This window comes from Lissotriton vulgaris, chromosome 10, assembly GCF_964263255.1.
Source record: "Lissotriton vulgaris chromosome 10, aLisVul1.2, whole genome shotgun sequence".
Taxonomy (NCBI): domain Eukaryota; kingdom Metazoa; phylum Chordata; class Amphibia; order Caudata; family Salamandridae; genus Lissotriton; species Lissotriton vulgaris.
In genome coordinates, this window is record NC_141698.1 from 8,138,226 (window position 1) to 8,157,162 (window position 18,937).

Sequence of the window (18,937 nt, forward strand, 5' to 3'; positions counted from 1 at the left end):
TGAAACGAAACTCTGGACCTTCGACATTCTATTGCAACTAGAAGACTGAAGAATCTCCCTTGTGGTCAAGGAGTGACCACCCTGTGCAAACATGCACCATCCAGCTATCTGCGGTTTGCTTTGTAGACGCTCCCGCCCGAGCCAGAGCACAGAGCCGGACAAGAACCAGACTTCCTAACTTCCTTGAGCCCGATCCACAGCCACAGAAAAGCTGAGACCAGTGGAGGCGACGAGAGACATGGGATCGGCCATCTTGAAAAACCTGCACCTTGCTACTTGTGCAGCTCCCGAGGCACCCTCGAAGCTGTGCATTGGGGGATTGAGAAGCCCCAGCCCAGAGCACCTTCTACACCGACGCACAGCCCTCCACACTCCACGAGTGCCGCGTGGGGCCTGCTAGTGTTCTTGTGCTCGCCGCTTCTATCCGGTCACTTGCCCGTTGGCTAGTGGCCTCTGTGACGACGAACCTTCAAATCTACATCGATGGCCTGGTTGCTCCAGGCTGGCCCTTGCTTCACTGAAAAGGAGAAGCCCCTCAGACCCTACAGGTCTGCATCAGAAGCCATCTTCGATTCCAGCGTGGGTTGCCTTTGCCAAGGCTTGTTGACACCAATCCGGAAGCAGACACCGCTGACAGAGATCCTCGTGGGACAGTCTGTGCCCAGCTCCTGGTCATCATAGACGACAACTGGTCCACGTGGATGCGTTACTTCATCCTGTGGGTGAGGTAACGCGAATACTCCGGTGCTCCTGTGGGTATGGACTATCCTAGTTTCCTAGTTTTCAGTAGCTTTCTCTTAGTCCATCCGGTAGTGTCCTAAAAAATAGTTTCCATTTCTTTTGTTCCCATTGTAACTCTATGGTAACCCATGGGAAATGCCCGGTGCCCGCTATGGCCAGTCCGGCCCTACTTAGCGTCGACTAAGATAATTGTCGAAGGAGTCGTAGACAGACGACGACAGGGTCGGTTTCTGAGGTAAAGACTTCTCAAAAGTTATTTGAGGTAATTTCTTGGTTGTTTTCCTCGGGCGTGGATGAACCAACCTTTTCCTTAGTAGGGGGGAGTAGCCTTAGATGTGGAAGGCCTCTCAGACCCCTTAGAGTTGTTGCTTCCTTACAACCTTAGCCCCAGGAGAAGATAACACCTTCTCAGCAGCTCTCTTCCTAGAGGCTGAAGTAGACCCAGAGGCAATACTGCCAACCTCAGAAGCAGGATAGTCTTGACCCTTGAGCTTTTGTAGCCACAAAAGCAGGCGGCCCTCTCTGTCCCTGAGGGTCTTATAAGGGAAGGTCCTACATATCTTGCAGTCCTTCCTGATGGTCAGGGTACAGGCAGTAGATGCACTTCTTGTGGGGATCTTCTTTAAAAAGCCGGAGCTTACCACAAGAGTCACAAGGCCTGAATAAAGATTTAGATGAAGACATCTTCAAAACTAGATTCCTGAAGGAAAATAGAGAAGTACTGAGCAGAGCTCAGGGAGACTCACTTCACACGACGTGCGGTAGAAAATCTGAGAGCCTGAGCCTCTGGAGAGAACCTTCTGGTGGGTGCTGTCGCCTGATTTGCTGTAGTTTGGACTATACATAATGACTAGGATAGTCATGTGTGGAAGTTTTTTCTCCTGTAGCTTGGGCTACTTTACTTCCTGGTTGGGTTTTACCAGGTTTTTCTATGTAATTATGACATATTGCTTTTTTATGTACCGTGGGACTCCCAATCCGACGACGGGGAATGATTCAGGCATGTGAATCTATGAAACACACTAATACTGGAGAAGTTTTGTTTCTCCCTCTTAGTCGCGGTTCGGCTCGTAGGATCGAAGTCCAGTACGTCGAAGACCCTTTCCTCCTGTTCTTAGGATAGTTTGTTATTTTTTTACAAATTCTTCTCTCCAATCTTCTGGTGCTCCTCAGTGTCGATCTAGACCCAAAGGTGGAAAAATAGAATCCAAACATGGCGACCAAAGGTGGGAGCTTCCGGAGAAAGCCAGTCGACGTCACAGGAGGACACCAAATGGTGGTATATAGACACCCAACCAAAAAAAAAAAAAAAGTGAGTACAATTCCGGACCCAACCAATAGATGACAGAATAATGCACAGCATGCAAATCCAAAGAAGATTGATGCTGCAAACCCAGGTATACTACACTGTGTAAGAAAAGTAATCTCAAAAGTAGCTTACCTGTAATTTTACTAAAAATCCTCCACCAAGTAGATGTACTGTATTCTGTTAAGCATTGCATCAGTAACACTACTGTAACCAAATCAAAGAACATTTACAATAGCAATTCAAACTATTTACAAACTGCATTACTACTGTAAAGTATTTACTGAAAATAAAAACTTTAAGAATATTTTTATACAAAACCAATTGGCCTGAAGTTCAGTCTTTGAGTGTGGAAATTCATTTGCTGACTGAGTACAACAAATGCTTTACACTGTCCTCCGATACTGCCTTACTGCTCGACCACACTACCACAAATAGAGAGTAAGGTGCCATCTACTTTACCTCTGCCTACCTTTTGGGTTCCACTGGACTCTGCACAATATACCTCACTTTTGTATAGTATATACAGAGCCAGCTTCCTACACACACTGATGCCAGTGTGGGATTTATTGCACTATGTACCCAGAGGGCACCTCCTAGGTGCCCTCTGAATACCTACCAACCCTGGTGTGGTCTCTAACCAGCTGTAGGCAGCCAGCCTCCACAAGACCTGTTTATGGACCCCTGGCTGGAGAGCCCTTGCTCTTCTGTGCCGGAGCTCCAACCAGGTTCTTCTCCAGGCCTGTGGGCATCAAAAGACACCCGAATGAATCTCCCTTGGAGTGAAGGAGACACTTCACTGAATCTGCAGGCACCCCAACTAAGCTGACTGGTCTGCTGCTCCAGACGTCCTCCGGACTTCAAAAGGCCCAGCAACACAGGTGGTGGTTCTGAAACTTCCTCAAAGCATGTATAGTCTCCTCACAGAGTTTGAGGCCAGTATCCCTCGTCAGACCTTCTGGAATAACACCCCTGTGCACCGCGTAGACTTGATATTGCCAAGGATTGTTGCCTCTCTTCCAGAGATCTTCAGGCTCCAAGAAGCTCCAGCATCTCTTGCTACCAAGATTTTGATCCTCACTGCATAATCTGCACCGTGGGCCTCCATCCTTGGTGAGGTTCTTCAGGTCCTCTTGGGCCTCCTGTGCCTTTAGCCTGAGTCTTCTTTTGCTCCAGTGGGCTCCCCTGCTTGCTTGGGCCTGCTCTGGCTCTCCTGCACCTCGTTAGTTTTCCTCATCTGTTGCTGCTGCCAAGGCTTGTAGGTGCTCCCGCTGGACACTGGACCCCTGGTTCTAGACTTCCGACGCGAGACAGCTCATGATAGTCTCCTGTTCTTCCACAGCATCGCCTGGTTCTAACAGCTGCAGCAACAAGTTCACCGTCAACTCTCCTGCATTTTACGTAATCAGTTGTCATCTAGCTTCCATGCCTCCTGTTCACTCCTGAGTGGTATAAACTCTGTCCCCTCTGCTTTCAGGTGCTCCTCTTCAAGAATCCACCTTTGGATTCCACTGGACTCTTGCACTGTCTTCTCCAGCAGCATCTTCATCGAAGTCCTCCATTGTGGTCTACACCAGTTTGACGTCACTTAACACCTCTGCACCAGGTTTCCCTGGTGTAGGTATCCTGGTTCCTGGGGTATCCACGGGTGGAGCGACTCTCCAACCTTCTATCTTCCACTGGGCTTCTTCAGGGTCCTCTGGGAAGGTTCCTTTTTCAAAACTGCAACCGCGACTTGCCCATTGACTTGCATTGAGTATGTGGCCGTGTTTGCAATCTGCACACAGCCTCAGTGGGAATACTGGGTACTTACCTCTGGGGGTTCCTTGGGGCCCCAGCCCCTCTACGTCTCCTGGGTCAAGTCTCTACTTGAGTCACAGTTTGCGTTCAACTTTTACTATATAGTTTGGTCTCCCCCTGGAGACAACAGTCTATTTGTGCTACTTGTCTTCCTTTTGAAATATTTTGTGTACTATGTTGGTGTCTCCAGATAAGAGATATGCCAATGTGTTCGAGAGTGTGTGTATAATAAATATTACTGTTTTCATAACTACACTTTTTTCGTTTAACCCACTCTACATGATTAGTTCTGGTAAAGCAAGCTGCTTGACACTCCTTCTGGACTAAGCCTTAATGATGCTCTCCGCATCTACCACTTAGAGAACTTCCTATGTTTGTCTAAGACAACTAAAATCACAATAAGGGTTGTCTGGATTAGTGCAGGGTGCTTCACTTAAATAAGTGTGCACCATATACTAAGCCAGCCTCCTGCATTCCTTCCGCTCTCCTTCAATGTTTTAGTTGAAAAGGTACGACAAACCTTAGTCTTTAGCAGAATGATCTCCGTAAAGGCAATAAATGAAGTCTTTTAAACGCAGGTACTGCAGGCCCTGAAGAGACTTTCTCCTTATCTGACATGTTTTAAATGAAGATGAAATCAGATTTTCTGGAGGAAAGTACTGTGGGTCAAAGGTAAATACTTCCACAGCACCAAGAAATTGGAAAATATTCTGAGTAAGTATCCTAGTAGGAAAGAACAGTGAAGAGCTCAGTGGAGACTCCCTAGCATGGTGTGCGGTAGAAAATCTCTGTGACTGGAACGTCTCAGGAAGGTTGTAGAGGGCAAAGCGAAGATTGGTATCTTTTAAAAATAAAAAAAGCCTATGATAGGTTACAAAATTGCAGGGCTAAGGGTCCTCATGATCTCTTTAACATTGCATTGCTATTGTATGACGGGGAATGATTCAAGCAAGGGAATTTATGAATGTTCCAATACTGGAGTAACTGTATGCAACATATGCCTTCTCTAATAGGTTACCACTGCGAAAGCAATGCAACAACCCCAAGGAATTTGCAGTACTCAAGTGAGTTTGTCATAAGGTTAAAAAATACTTAGTCCGGCTTTTAAATAAATGTGCAGACCAAATGGCAAAATATTTTTTTTAAACACATTTTTTTTTTAACAAACACGGTGTTAGGACGCATTTAAGTGAAATGTTCACTTAACTGCGAAAATTCAAATTAAAATAAGTACTTAGCCGATAACGGTAGTTCTTGGCATAAAAAATTAAATAAAAATACATTTTCTAAATTAGTCTAATTTATTCTTGCTCGTCTCATTTATTGCCTCCGAGTACAACAAATTCTTAGCACTACTGTCTGATAACCCTAAACTGCTTGCCCATACTTCCACAAAAGAGCATTTAGCATTACCATTTTTGCCTCTGTAAATCAATACGGGTTACCTGGACTCTACACAGTGTACCTCGTTTTGGACCACTATATAAGGAGCCAGCTTCCTACAATCGAGACGTTTGTCACCTGAAGTCGAGAGTCCAGGATTGAAACTTGACCCTCTCCTTCCTAATCACTGCTGGAAAAACTGGGTCCAGTTTGTAAAAGGTGAACTGATAGTCAGACTTGTTTGAAAATGATGTGTTGGAACACGAATCAATTAAAAAAGTATTAATAAACCATTATTTAAGGTGTACTGATGCTAATGACAATTCCACTCATGAACTGAGGTTAAGATTTTTTGCTCTTTGATTTCACAAAGAAAGTCCTTACCGTGGCGGATGCCGTCAGAGAAGGCAGGATCCTGGATGGCCTTCTTTAGGAAATTTAGCATCGATTTCAGAAGAGCTGCTCGCTGTGGAATGCACTGGACTCCTGAGGGCATATGAGGCAGAAACTTGAGTTAGCAAGGTGCCTACAAGGTCAACTACTACCATGAGGCTATAATTGAGACGTACCTGATCTGGGTGCAACACTGTTGCTGCTGCTCTGAACACATGGTTCAGGATCAGGGCGTTGTTCAGCGGAGGTTGAAGGACCAGGACTGCTTTCCATAACTACATCTGAAACTAAAAATAAAACAAAGGTAAACAGTTCAAGAGAAGAATTCTCATAGCTTAGTACAGTTCTGTTTGGTGGACACAAGTTGCACGGATGCTAGGCAGTAAATTCACTAACTAGTGCATAACTGGTACCGCCCTTCAATTCAGAAGCACTGAAGATCTTCGCCCTAACGCACAATCTCATGACACATTTAAGGCAGCATGTGAAGACTAAAATTCTACAACCCTTAAAATGGACAAAAAGTGCTTTCAAAACAAACGCCCAGCAACAAGAACGCTCTTCCAGGTTTGAAGAAGCAAGCAGACACTTGAATGTGCAGATAACATGCCTTGCGCCTAGCCAAGTACTAGATTACTCGATTAACACCAGACTTCTTGTATGTGCAAAGAGAAGGCATGTACACCAGTGTAGCAAAAAAAAACAACTGGAACAATGACAAAAAAATGAGGGATTGTTCTACTCATTTTAGACTGGGTAGTAGTCTGAACACCAGTAGGCTTCACCATACTTATATTACCTAAGAAAAGGATGCCTTGATATTTGTAGCAAAGTGGATTATTACGTGGTAGGGTTGTGAGACCTCACCATATAATAACGTAAACCCCTTCATCAGGTCCAAATAGGTTTCTATAAAAAACAGTAGCAGAGTCCTAGGAAGCTGTGGCACAGAGCAGTCAGGCTTAGGTAACAGGAGCAAGCGTAAAGCGTAAAGAAGAACCAAAACAACCAGTAAGAAAGAAACACAAAAATCCAACACCAATTTAGAACAATAGAGCACTTTTAGCTTTAAATAGACACCAAAACAGCAAATATCTATAAAGGGAAACAGGGGGTATGATTTTATCAAAGGTAAGTACAAAGAATTGAATTTGTTTAGATGCTATTGATTGTTGGAAGCAGGTTGTAGCCAACGTGCTAAAACGCCTGTTAGAACTCTTGGACGACCCACAACGGGTTTAGAGGCCGTCACAGGACCATTCAGGTACAGGGGATATTAACATGTCACTTTCAGCTGTCTTGGGGCTCTCAGTGCACTCTTCTTTTTAATGCAGGCCACTCAAGTAGTGATTCTAATGCCGGGAGTAGGAAGCTGGCTCTGTATATGGTATACCACTAAGTGGTTGCACCGTGCACAAAGTTCACTGATTCCTCTAGAAGTGTACTGGGCTCAATGCAAAACCAAAGTGTTAGATTTGAATGTTTAAACACAAATTATTTTCAGTTTCTAAAGTGGACACTTATTTAGGGGTGGGCGGAATTTGCGTAGTTGTGCTATGCAAAATTCCACGAAACTAAGAAATCTCCACGAAAACGCAGAAATTCCGTGAACACATGGAATTGCTAGTTCGCGATGCTGGTTTCCTGTTCGCGATCGCTGTTTGCGTACTCGGGGGAAATATCTTGCGAACACGCATTATGAGAACGCGAACAAGCAAGATATTCTGCGAAGTCGCAGAACGTGGAATTTTGGGCAATTTCGCGTTCTCTGCGGAACACGAAATTACCCAAATTCCGCGAGCGGAACGGAATTTACCGCCCAGGCCTACACTTAATGCAATTTTCAGTCTTTGCAATGTTAACCTATGGAGGAAAAGAATAACGAGGTTTTAAAGGGAAGTGTGCAACTTACAAATCCAGTCTTCGGGTTTCAGGGTCAGCGGAGGGCAAGGTTCAGTTAAGTACAAACACTATTCCAGAGGCACTGGGGCAGCCGGGTGCAGAGGTCAAATCTGGAGGTCAGTTTCAATGTTAACCAATGGAGACTGGTGGTGCTTTAAGACACGCTGCTTGCAAGTTAAGTAAAGCGGTTACAGGGCCCAAACTACAGAGGTTTAGGTAAGCACAGGGGGAGCCACAAGGCAGCACCAAACCTACATCACCAGCAGCACAGGGACGGCCGGGTGCAGGGTGCAAACACTGTGGGGTGCCCAATGCAAGTGAATGGAGAAATTTGAATTTGAAAGCAGGCCGCAAGCGTCGAACAGGAGGCATCACGAAAAACACCAGTGACAGCAGAGGTAATTTGGGATGCTGTAGGTCACAGGGACACAGTCAAACTCCTCAAGGTCCAGGGGCTTCGGGTGCAGGGGTGTCCTTTGACGACAGGTTTCGCTCCCAAGTCGTAGTTGGGGGAAGCCTTTGGATTCACACTACAGGCGTCATCGTGGAGTCCAGGAGGGGTCAGCCCATGCTAGGTTTTAACTCAGAGTCACTGGGGAACCTTTTCTGGGTTGGTGGGCCACGTGGACAGGCCTGAGGAGTCTGGTGCAGAGTGGTCATGGATCACGGATCCAGAGGGCACAAGAGTACTTTGGGTTGATTCTTGGGACAGCTGTTCTCAGGAGCTCTGGTCTTTATCAAAGGCAGGCAGCCCTCCCAGGGGTTGTGGAAGTCGCTGGCTGCAGGACAGGCGAAGTTCTTTTTCCAGGGTTTTGAAGCTGCAGTCTGGTCAGTAGGGCTGGGGCCCAAATCAGTGAGTGTCTGTCTTCCCTGCACGGCGTTTTCTTAGCCAATTTTTTTCTAAGGTCGGCACGAATTAGTTTCAGGGTCTGGGGAAGCCACCTAAATACTAGATTATGGGGTGTTTTAAGGGAGTGACAGGTAGGTTCAATTGGCACCTTACCTGGGGTGTCCACTCTCACAATTATGCCACCTTCCTGTGGGAGGGGGCATAGTCCTAGACTTGATTGGAGGAGTCCCGCCATGTTCAAGACAGGGGGGACTAAAAGATGTGCCTCACCTCGCCTCCTGCACCTTAAAGGTGGAGTTAGCACAGGTGGACAGCCCTCCCAATCTTCCTAGTTTTTCCTGCTTAAAGTGGGGATGTAAATCTGGAGCTGCCATCTGCTGCTACCAGCAGAGGCTGGGGGTCACATTAAGTGATAAAGTGCCTCTTTTGACATGGTTAGCCCCCTACTTTTCGTCTGGACATTGATGTGGTTTTGATTGTAGTGCGCAGGGTGCCTGCCAATCAGGTCTCCTGTGCCAGTGCTTCTTCCATAAAACTATTCCCCAATTGGCCTTCCAGGCCCTTGAAAGACCCTATTAAAAGGTACTTGGGTACCAAGGGCATCAGGACTTAGAGGGTCCCATAGGGACCCCTCACCTAGGTCAAGCCAATTGAGCATGCATGGCTTGGTGCAGACAAAATCTATATGGCATAATACCCATGTGCCATACCAGTTAGCACTGCGTAAGATATAGGTAAGTCACCCCTCTAGCAGGCCTTACCAACCTCAAGGCAGGGTGCACTATATCCTAGGAGTGGGCATATCTACATGAGCAGGTTTGCCCCTATAATACTGGGGTATATTCCTTAATATTTTAATTGCCAGTGAAGCCATAAAGAGCACCTGGGCCAAAAACTCTTCCAGTTCTCCTTGAACCCAGGAGCAATGGTTACCAAATAACTCCATGCAAAAGTCTCATGTGCCGGGAGGGCACTTTAGAGGGGCCCCCTGAAAACCTACCGACTGTGCGGTCAATGACTGGCTTTAGGCGGCATGCCACACATACATATTTTTGGACCCCTGGTTGGAGAGCTTCTGCTCTTTAGGACCTGAAACCATGCACACCCTGGGCAGTTGTTTCACCGTTTCCCCAGGATGGGCCATTGCTTGAAGGGGAAGCTTCAAAGCCTGTCTCCTTTGCAATGCAACTCCCAGCCTCTTACTGCTAGCAGCAGATGGCAGCCCCCAGTTCACACCACCACTGTGAGCAAGTAAACCAAGAAAGGCTAGGAGGTGTGAACAGTTTTGCAGACTTTACCCCTCAGGTGGCGGTGCAGTTAAGCATACTTTCCAGTCAGGAGAATTAGCTCCAATAGGAACAGAGATGTCCTGTTGAGCCCCCTCCCCCACACACACAAAGGGAGGTGGCACCCAAAGGATGTAGTCACCCTAAGAGACAGTAGCCATTGGCTGCGGCCCCCCAATCTCATTAACACCCTTAAATTTCGTGTTTAAGGGATCCCCTCAACTTTGTTTCTTAGATTCCACGATCTATGGAGGAGGACCAAAGAACAGTGCAGCAGGGGAGAAGACAACTGACTTGGCCCCAGCCCTAACAGCCTGTCTCCTCCAGTGACACTGCTTCAAGAAACCAGAGTGGCCCGCAGCCAGAAACCTCAAGCACTCCAGATGACCTGTGCTGTCTTCGACAAAGCCGCTTGTCTCCTGTGGGCATTGGATTTGTCCAGCCAAGAAACAAACACAAGTAAAACGGATCTGTGACACTTGCACCAGACACACACGGCCCGAATTCAGGTAGCCCACTGACTCAGTGAAGTCTCCCAGGCGATCCAGACCTGGGATCCAGCACTGTTAGACCTCTCCTGACCTCCCCCTCGATGCCTGCAGCCTCAACCTGAAGAGTCCCTGCAACAAGACTTGGTGAGAAAACCAGACGTCGAAAACACCTCTGCACCCGCAGCCCCAGTCATTGGTGTACCCAATAGACTATGGAGGCGCAACCCCTCCTCCCCACCCCACCAACATTGCAATTTCCCTTTTGAGTCATGGACTTCCTTCAACCAACCTCCAGAACCAAGCCCTGCAGCAGTTTGCCCCTATCGAGAATCTCAAGTGATTTCAACGGGTCCCTAGCCCCTTCTTTGCACTCTGTACTACCAGCTGTGGAGGGTTTGGCTGGATGCAGTCTCTGTACTCTTGCTGGCCCCTCCAGCGCTGATCGAAACCACTAGGGCCTGTGTACCTAAACCGCAGGTACTCACCAGTAACGGGTGCCCTTTCAAGGTGCCCCCAGCCTCCATAGGATAACATTGGGCCCAGAGACCTCTGCACCAGGACTTTGGGCTTCAATTGGCTTCCCATTGAAAGAAGATGTATTTACAAATGCACCTGCAGTGTACACACATACCATAAACTATCCAGCCAAACGTACGACAGCTAGTTGAACCACAACTCTTAGAAACACCAACTCACTCATTGTTCCTCTGAAAAGGAAAACCACCAGACTCGCTTTTTTTGGGGGGGGGGGGGGGGGGGGGGGGGGGGGGGAGGGGGGGGGGGGAGATGCACCCAGTATATGGAACGCTCTCTAGAGGCCTCTGCTGCAACTCCTCCTGCTTTAAAAGGGCCCTGAAACTCTTGGTAGTCAACAAATACCTTAACACCACGCCTACCGATCCAGGCTCAAATAGCTCACTCCCTGCCAGACTCTACCATTTGTGACAGTTGGTTATTGGTCGGTTTCAGCTGTATAGTATGTTAATCACTCCTTTATTTAGGCTGTCAAATTAATCTGCATACTGTAATCGCACCTTTACTGCTCACCTACTCATCTCTATTTTAGGTTTGCTCTTGAATCTATGTGTCAAGCACCTTGCACAGAGCTACATTAGTCGACTTCTCATTTTATGCATCAAACGTAACGCTAGGTTGTGCAATTTCTTTTTATGCAAAGCGCTCCAATACCTTCGCCTATAGGTAGCGCAATATAAAACTTGAATAAAACTGACATGGTGCGACCCCTGCCGGGCTACTTGCTATCCCTGACAACTGAGCCAATGCCAGCTCGTCCAGCCGCTGCTCTGCCTCCAAAAGCCTGTAGTAGTGGAGCAATTTCCTTTCACACAGCAGGAATCCAATAAGAACCATGAGGACTGCGCCACAAAAACACCGGAAAGCACCACTGCACCAGTCGCACACCCCCCGCCAGAGTAGGTTGGCCAGCGGTGCCAATGAGGACCTGAGACACTCCTGAGTAAACCACCTTGTGTTGGCTCAGGCTGGACTTCCTGTTGCAGCCTCCTTGTGCAGGCCCAATCAATTGAGTGTCTCCTTCAGCACAGACCAGACACCTAAAGACACCACTGCACCGAGCACCACAGCCCGAAGAGAAGTGGACAGACAGTGCCCAAGCATCTCCAGGACCAAGCCACTCTGTTGGTTCAACCAGACTGGTGCCCCAAGTCCATACTTGCAGTCTTTTTGTCAGGACCTTTTCCCATTGAAACCAACGGAACACCGGATGCCGAAAAGCACCTCTGCACCCCAACAACGCCCCAGAGCATACTGAGGTGACGTGTTGGTGCTACCTTGGACCTTGCCATATACTTAACTCATTGCCAGAAGATTGGTCCTGCAAGTCGCTGCTAGGTACCCATATGCATTATATGTGTTTTTCCCCATTGGATAACATTACCATATTGGAGACAATTGAAGGGCCTTTACATTCATATTGTTTTGCTGCAAAACATCCATTTTAAAAAGAACTTAACCAATAACCAAGTTCTTGGTGTCAAAAGCTTTATAAAAATACATGTTATTTTTCTAAATCAGTGTGAATAGCCTTATTTTGTGCGGGTAGAGTATGACTGTATGTAACAAATGTCTCACTACTAGTTAAGCCTAAGGATGCTCGACAACACTACCAAAAAGAGCACCTTAGGTTGTTAAAGCACGCCGTGTCCACTAAAAAGGGATACCGATCTTCTACACTATATACCTCGGTTTGATAAACTATATAAAGAGCCACCTTTCTACAGGGCTTCTGGCTTTAACACGAAGTCTGAGCCACAATGAGCAAAGGCGAGCTAGGCATTGACCATATACATCTGCTGCAGGAGTAGAATGATCAGCTACAGCACTGATGATTTAAGAAGACAGAATCATGCCTTGGATGATAATCTCCTGAAATTCGCAACGTCTCTCTAGGACATCTGTCAAAACACCCCAGAAGGGCTCATCGATTACATTGTGACAGTTTAAGTTCCACAGACCTTTCATCTTTTTCCTTTCTTTGTCAGGAGCAACAGTGGATGAAGCAGCTGTAGCATGCAACTTTTGGGCGCAGAGACTATAGGGTAGTCTGGAACAGGATCAGTACAAAGGAAAAGAGGATCTTGAGGATTCTATTTCATCTGACAGCAGGACAAGGCAGTTTACAGAAGCTGGTGTCAAACAAATTTATAGCATGTTAAAACAACGCAGGTAGTAGATGTCTATAAGCGGACCTTCAGTGGAGCATCTCAAAGACTACAGATTTGGACGTGTAATTAGTTGGTAACTCCATATTTGCTTTTTGGCTCCTCTGATGAGAACATCCTAGAAGGTATTAATGTCATCTAAAGGAGATCTTCTTGGTGGGGGAGAATCTGTCTGTAGGTGAATACAGACCCAAAGACGAAGTAATAGAATGGGACCGTGAAGATCGATCCGGAGGAAAAAAATCTTTGCTGTATTATCTTCGGGATTGAGTATGTTAGCATGGAGGTTCTACATCTTGCACATGACCCAGAGCTACAGGTGTGAGGTCTGGTGGGACCTGCGCACAATCTAGAGCGCCTCTGAGAGGTCAGTGGTATAAGTGGAGGCTGAGATGGAGTAGTTGGCCATGGCGGAAGTAAGGCAGGCAGGGCTGGTTGTGGAGGAGGTGTTTGAGGAGGAGTTGGAGGAGGTGATTCCTGCCAGACAATGAGGTGGTGTTGGCGAATCCGGTATGGTGACTGGAGATGATGGTCTTAATGGAGTATATGCTCTAGAACAGGGGTCTCCAACCGGTCGATCGCGAGCTACCGGTAGCTCGCTGGTGCCCTGTCAGTAGCTCACGGTCTGACATCCACTTTAGTAGCCTATCATTGTCGTTTTTTGTTTTTTAGGCCTTTTGCAGTTGCTGGACTCCCGCCGTAGGAAGCAGCTGCTATGTGAGCCTATCTGGGGAAGGGTAAAGTGGTTGATGTCGGCCAGCGCATGGGCAGTGTTTTCTGGCCTCTGAAAACCACTATGCGCGCCTTTAGCTGCATGTATTATCTCCATTCTATGATCCTGTGCATTCGTGCGGCCAGAGCGGCAGCCTTGAAGGATCTCCATGCTGAAATACAGGAGATGTAGTATCAGCCAACTTAAGCCAGACAGACATGAGGTTTGAGGCAAGAGCAGCTTTATTTTTTTTAAATAGATGCCTGTGCATTCCGTTATTTGAGGCTTCTAAATCAAACACGAGCAGTACTTCGAACAAGTTGGACCGAATTCCTTCCGAATGGCTTTGGATGTTAAAATTATGTAGCTCTTGTTGAACTAAAAACATTGTTCATTTTTAGCTCTTCTTTGCTGCCTTATTGTTCGGGTGATAAATAGAGGTTAATAGTTGTGCATTATTGCGTTTGGTTTTTGTTACATTAAAACAGATTGTGCTGTTTTATTTTGAGTGAGACAATGGCAGGCTGCCACCTCGTCATTTATGCCTTGCATTATTGTGCTCGTGTTGCGGCGTTGTCACAGTTTCTTTTTAACATTGTGTATTTCAGTGCATGCCACATCACAATTCTTTGCAGGGCCGAGGTCACTCACTGTGGGGTAATGCACCCTCCGTGATCTGCGGCCGACCCAGTCACAGTTTTCAAACCTGTCTCGTTTACTCAGCTATAACCCCACCCCACCCCTCAAGGTCTATAAAATAAGTACCATGGGTTTGTAATGAAAACAATCTGTTAATTACCAAGATATCCATGGGTGAAGCTGTGTTTTACAGATGCACGTTAGGACATGTCTTTTCATTACATTTTAATGAAATAATGGGGGAAATGTAATGTAAAATTAAGTTACTGGCTCCGGTTTGTGGACAGGGAGAACACGTAAGAGGTGCTTTTCAAAAAAAAAAAATACATGTTAAATGATGCTTTTAATTTCATTATATTATAATTATATCATGTGAGAAGTGTTGATTTTAAGCACGAGGAAAATAAGGCTTCACATTTCACTTCGAATGTATCCCGTTTAGCCCCTTCTTTGCGTGAGCAAAGAGTTGAAAAAAATACAATCAGTGGCACAAAAGTCATTCAAAAATATGATGGAATGTTAGAAAATAATGTTTATTTTTCCTACATGCCTAAGCATTTCTTATGAACAGCATATTATAGTACTGGAGATTAAGAGGCATTTTTAGAAGTAATAGCTCTTAATCATGAAATATTCATGGACTCCCGCTATCCTTGATGACAATTCTATGATAATGAACTAAGTGGCAAGTCATGTGAATCATACAATAGGTGGAATAGGTTATTATTACATGGAATACATTTATGGTCTGTTAGGAGATAATGTGTACTGTGCAAATCCTGAACTCAGGCATTTCAAGGTTTAGTCATGTGATAATGTAGAAAAAGGAGGTATGTTGAAATAAAATAATTGTATCGCAGCATTTGTTTATACTGCTTACTACCCTGCAAGCTAATCCATGTAGTAGGGTTTGTGGTGGAAAAGTGTGGTCTTTGTAAGCCTATGTGGGAAGTGTTGCATGTTGTGCATGATGACCACCGGGGTTCAGTTAAAGAACATACTCGTTTGGTGGATGAAAAGATGTGAGAGACTGATGTGCAGCATATGGTTTTTAGTATGATTGCAGCTTTGAACAGCACTGCACGTCCATATGATTTCTTATGGTTGTAGTCGTCTTAGCTGGTCATGGCAGAGGGTAGGAGTATGCAGTTTGTTGAAGTGGAGAGCCAGGTCTTATACCAGGCTCTCTGGTTTCATATTGTGCATTGCAGACACTAAATGGGTATCTGTTTATCCGTTGTCAATGAAGCTGCGCATGGAAGGACTTTGGGAAGGATTCACAAGTTGCTTGGCCTTTAGTAGCTCACAATCATTTTCACGGATCAGAAGTAGCTCTCACTGCCGAAAAGGTTGGAGACCCCTGCTCTAGAATACTCAGAGTCTAGCTCTGATGGAAACCCGCAAGACTTAATCAGTGAAAGCCACCCCACCATCTTATTTAAGGGATCAATGACGTCTCAACTTCTAACCAAGTCTCTGTGTCGAAGTTCCATACTTCGAAGTTCCTCTCAATGTAGACTGTTCTCCTCCTCGACATCGTAGGTGTTCGACATCGACCCAGCCCTTGACAGCGAGCAAAATCGGTAGAGTACCTCTTCGGTGATGTCCGACGATTAGGCGCAAAGCCTTTTTCACAGTTTCTCTTATTGGATCTCCCTTTGCAGGAGTCCTCAGAGTGACTTAGAGGCACTGCTAGAGGGTACATTCTCTCCATCCTTCAGAAGTGTCAAAAGTCCGGGAATGTTGCAGTTTACCGTGCTCCACTTGGCCATGGAGCCAAATTTTTCCCTCTCTCCCACAAAGTACGCATGGAGAGGATCTTGCAGTGATGACATGTGTTGCGGTCATGAGTCTGGCAAACATAAAATAAAGATCCTATACAGCTCTGTTTTTGTTAGTTTCTGCCACATTCTGGCCAATTCACAAAACAATGGCATCTTGCAAAAATTTAGATCTATTCCCCATCAGCAAAATATCTAAAATACTCTACGCCCAACAGGAAGTCGAATTAATCAGCTTTTAACCACATGCGCGCTAGCGCAATTCCGCTCCTACGCGGAGATTTTCTAAATTGCATGTTACGTGACGAGCTGGGCTCGTCATCAGCGTGCGAGGAGGCTACGCCATGACGAGCCCAGCTCGTCATCAGCCCCGAAGGGGTTAAAAGCTTCAGATAAATATGGTTCTAAATACTTTAAAAAGACAGAGCTCTGCTCTATGATCCTGTCAGCAGGAGCCATACATTTTTTTTAATATAACAGAGTGACTGCCACCTACAGGGCATGATGGGACACTGGAGGTCAGGAGGCACTTAAAGGCGCAGTGTCCTATTTAGATTGTTTCAATGCTGCAGCCTATATAGACTGCGTTGCTACGCATTACTCCTTTTCGTACTTTTAAAAGAGATAAAAAAGCATTTGTAAACAACATTTATAAAGGGTTACTTTTTATTTTGCTCCAGTGACCTTAAAGGGCATGACCCTTTTTTCCTATCAAATCTTAAATTAATTCAATAAAGACTGACAACAAAGCCTGTTTTTAAGGCTGAAAGATTTAATATTTCGGTCACATAGGTTTCCTGGCCTTTTCCAAAGTAAGACGCAGTAGAAGTGACTGTGAATGACCTGCTCTGGGATCCCCGCGCATGGACAAGAGTCCTCAGTGGTTAGGATTACCAATGGAGATCCACAGAGACAATGGGTTGTATACAACACCACATCATCCCTAGTACTATTTTCAGCAGGAATAAGTTTTATTTTTGTTTTTAAGTTTAATAGTACCCGCTAAGCTCAACTATCTTGTAAGGAATACAATCTTCCTTCCGGTGTCTAGGAGTGACCCAAACAGGGAGTGTGCAGGAAGCCTCATTAAGAAGACTGTTAAATGTGCTTCCTAATGTCCACCTAAATAACTAGGTACAGGCTGTTACTCCGAACGTTCATGGCCTTCCTGTATGCACCCTTATCTAACCAATTGTCAAGTTATGGGTGCACTTGATTTCAAAATGAAAGGCACTAGTGGCAGGGTATCTTGATGCTTTGATGAAAGGTTCCCCAAGCAAATTTGGAGGAAACAAACATTCTGAATTGCTAGCCACTTCGAACCTAACAAATTACCAAAGCGATTCTCTTTTCTAGAACACCCTTGATCCGCTGTCTCCATCCTTCATTCTCCTGTGTGTCTTCCACTTCTGATCTCCTGCTCAGCTCTTCCTTCTGCTCTTCTGCCAGCACGGCCCTCTGTTCTTATACGGTCTTTTGTAGGAAAGTAGGATCTTTCAGACATGGTTGCCCCACTTTTTGCCTGGTGTGTATAGACTAGTGCAATGGGATCCTGTTAACCAGGACCCGGGTGTCAGTTCTCTCTCCCCTAAATTGACTGGTACTTTGTACACCCCACAATCTGAATACTCGTGTACCCCTTTAAACCCCCAGGGCATTGGAACACCAGGGATCTCCCATGGGCTGCAGCATTAATTTGGGAGCCCATGCAAACTGACTATAGACCAGCTGGTGCAGCCTGTGTGAAACGGTGCATGAACCCTGTCACTCCAAAAAGATTCACTTATATCCTGGTCACTACACTTAAAACCTGTAGGCCACCCAGCGCAAGGGCAGGGTGCATGATTTATGTGTGAGGATGACCCTTGCATGAGCAAAGGCATCCAACAAACCCAGACTCCATTCTCTATGCTTTGAGAGTGTGGGGAAGCCACCTTAAGGTATGTAGTGGCAAACTCGAGAAGTCAACTACAAAATGGCTTTAACTAACCTGGTCATGTGTGGTATCATGCAACAAACAATTTCACGGTTAGAGGATTCTCATGTACTAGGGGGGTCTCTTCAGAGGATGTATCCCCCTGGTGTTGCCTAATATTTTGGATTTTGACAATTATTGCGCATTGGCACTCTCACTATTTAAAAATGCAAGTACAGTCTACTTTTTTGGACATCTTTCATAAGAAAATAGAAAATCACGACCAACTAGTCTATTTTGGATATCACAGACTAGAATATAGACGATGACTCTTGTGAAGGCCTCCGGATGTATTTAAAACCTGTAGAAGTCAAGGCGACTAAACCCAATAACCCAAGTGTTGGCTAGATGAGGTGAAAAGAAAGGTTCACAGAATCATAGAACAAATAAATAAATAACTATAAAGCGAACAAATCATTTTTACTATTACTTTTCATAGTAATAATGCAATCATAGATACTTCAAAAGAACCAAAGTTAGAAAATGAAGATGCAATATTAGAGAACATTTTGCATTCTTTTATGGAAGTACGGTTAGTATGCAAGAAGCAGTGGGTACAAATGCAAGGGATAGTCACAGATTTTAAATAGCTCATGGAGCCAACACAAAAGCTTACCTTCTGCATCTGTTTCCATCTCCTCCCCTTCCTGAGCAGTACTGGGCCTCTGTATCTTTGGCTTAATCACAAAAGGACACTCACTTCTGCACAGGTCCACTTCATGCTAGAGAAAGAGAGAAAGGTTGGTGAAGAGGCACTATGACCGGTGTTTCTGCCCCGAACATCAAACTAGATTAGCACAGACTTGATTGTCTCGCCCCACCGATGCACACAGTGAAAATGTGAAGCTGCACAGTAAAGCTATTATAGCAATACAGGAAAGTGCCAGTGATGCTGTCTGGGCATTTACTCTGCGTGCCAGTTGGTATCCGGCAAACGCCAAAGTTAGTGTATCCACACTCTGCCTGGCAGCAGATC

The 18,937-nt window shown here is 45.6% G+C and overlaps 1 protein-coding gene across 2 annotated transcripts in view; it reads right to left on the reverse strand.

Moving 5' to 3' along the window:
• The window catches only part of HUWE1 (HECT, UBA and WWE domain containing E3 ubiquitin protein ligase 1), a 1,800,886-nt gene that overhangs the window by 1,458,782 nt on the left and 323,167 nt on the right, over positions 1-18,937 (reverse strand). For both annotated transcript variants that reach the window (XM_086940169.1, XM_086940170.1), the window contains 3 exons: positions 18,578-18,683; positions 5,800-5,910; positions 5,615-5,716 (listed from right to left, as the gene is read on the reverse strand). In XM_086940169.1, coding sequence (XP_086796295.1) covers positions 5,615-5,716; positions 5,800-5,910; positions 18,578-18,683 — 319 coding nt within the window. The remainder of the gene's footprint in view (positions 1-5,614; positions 5,717-5,799; positions 5,911-18,577; positions 18,684-18,937) is intronic.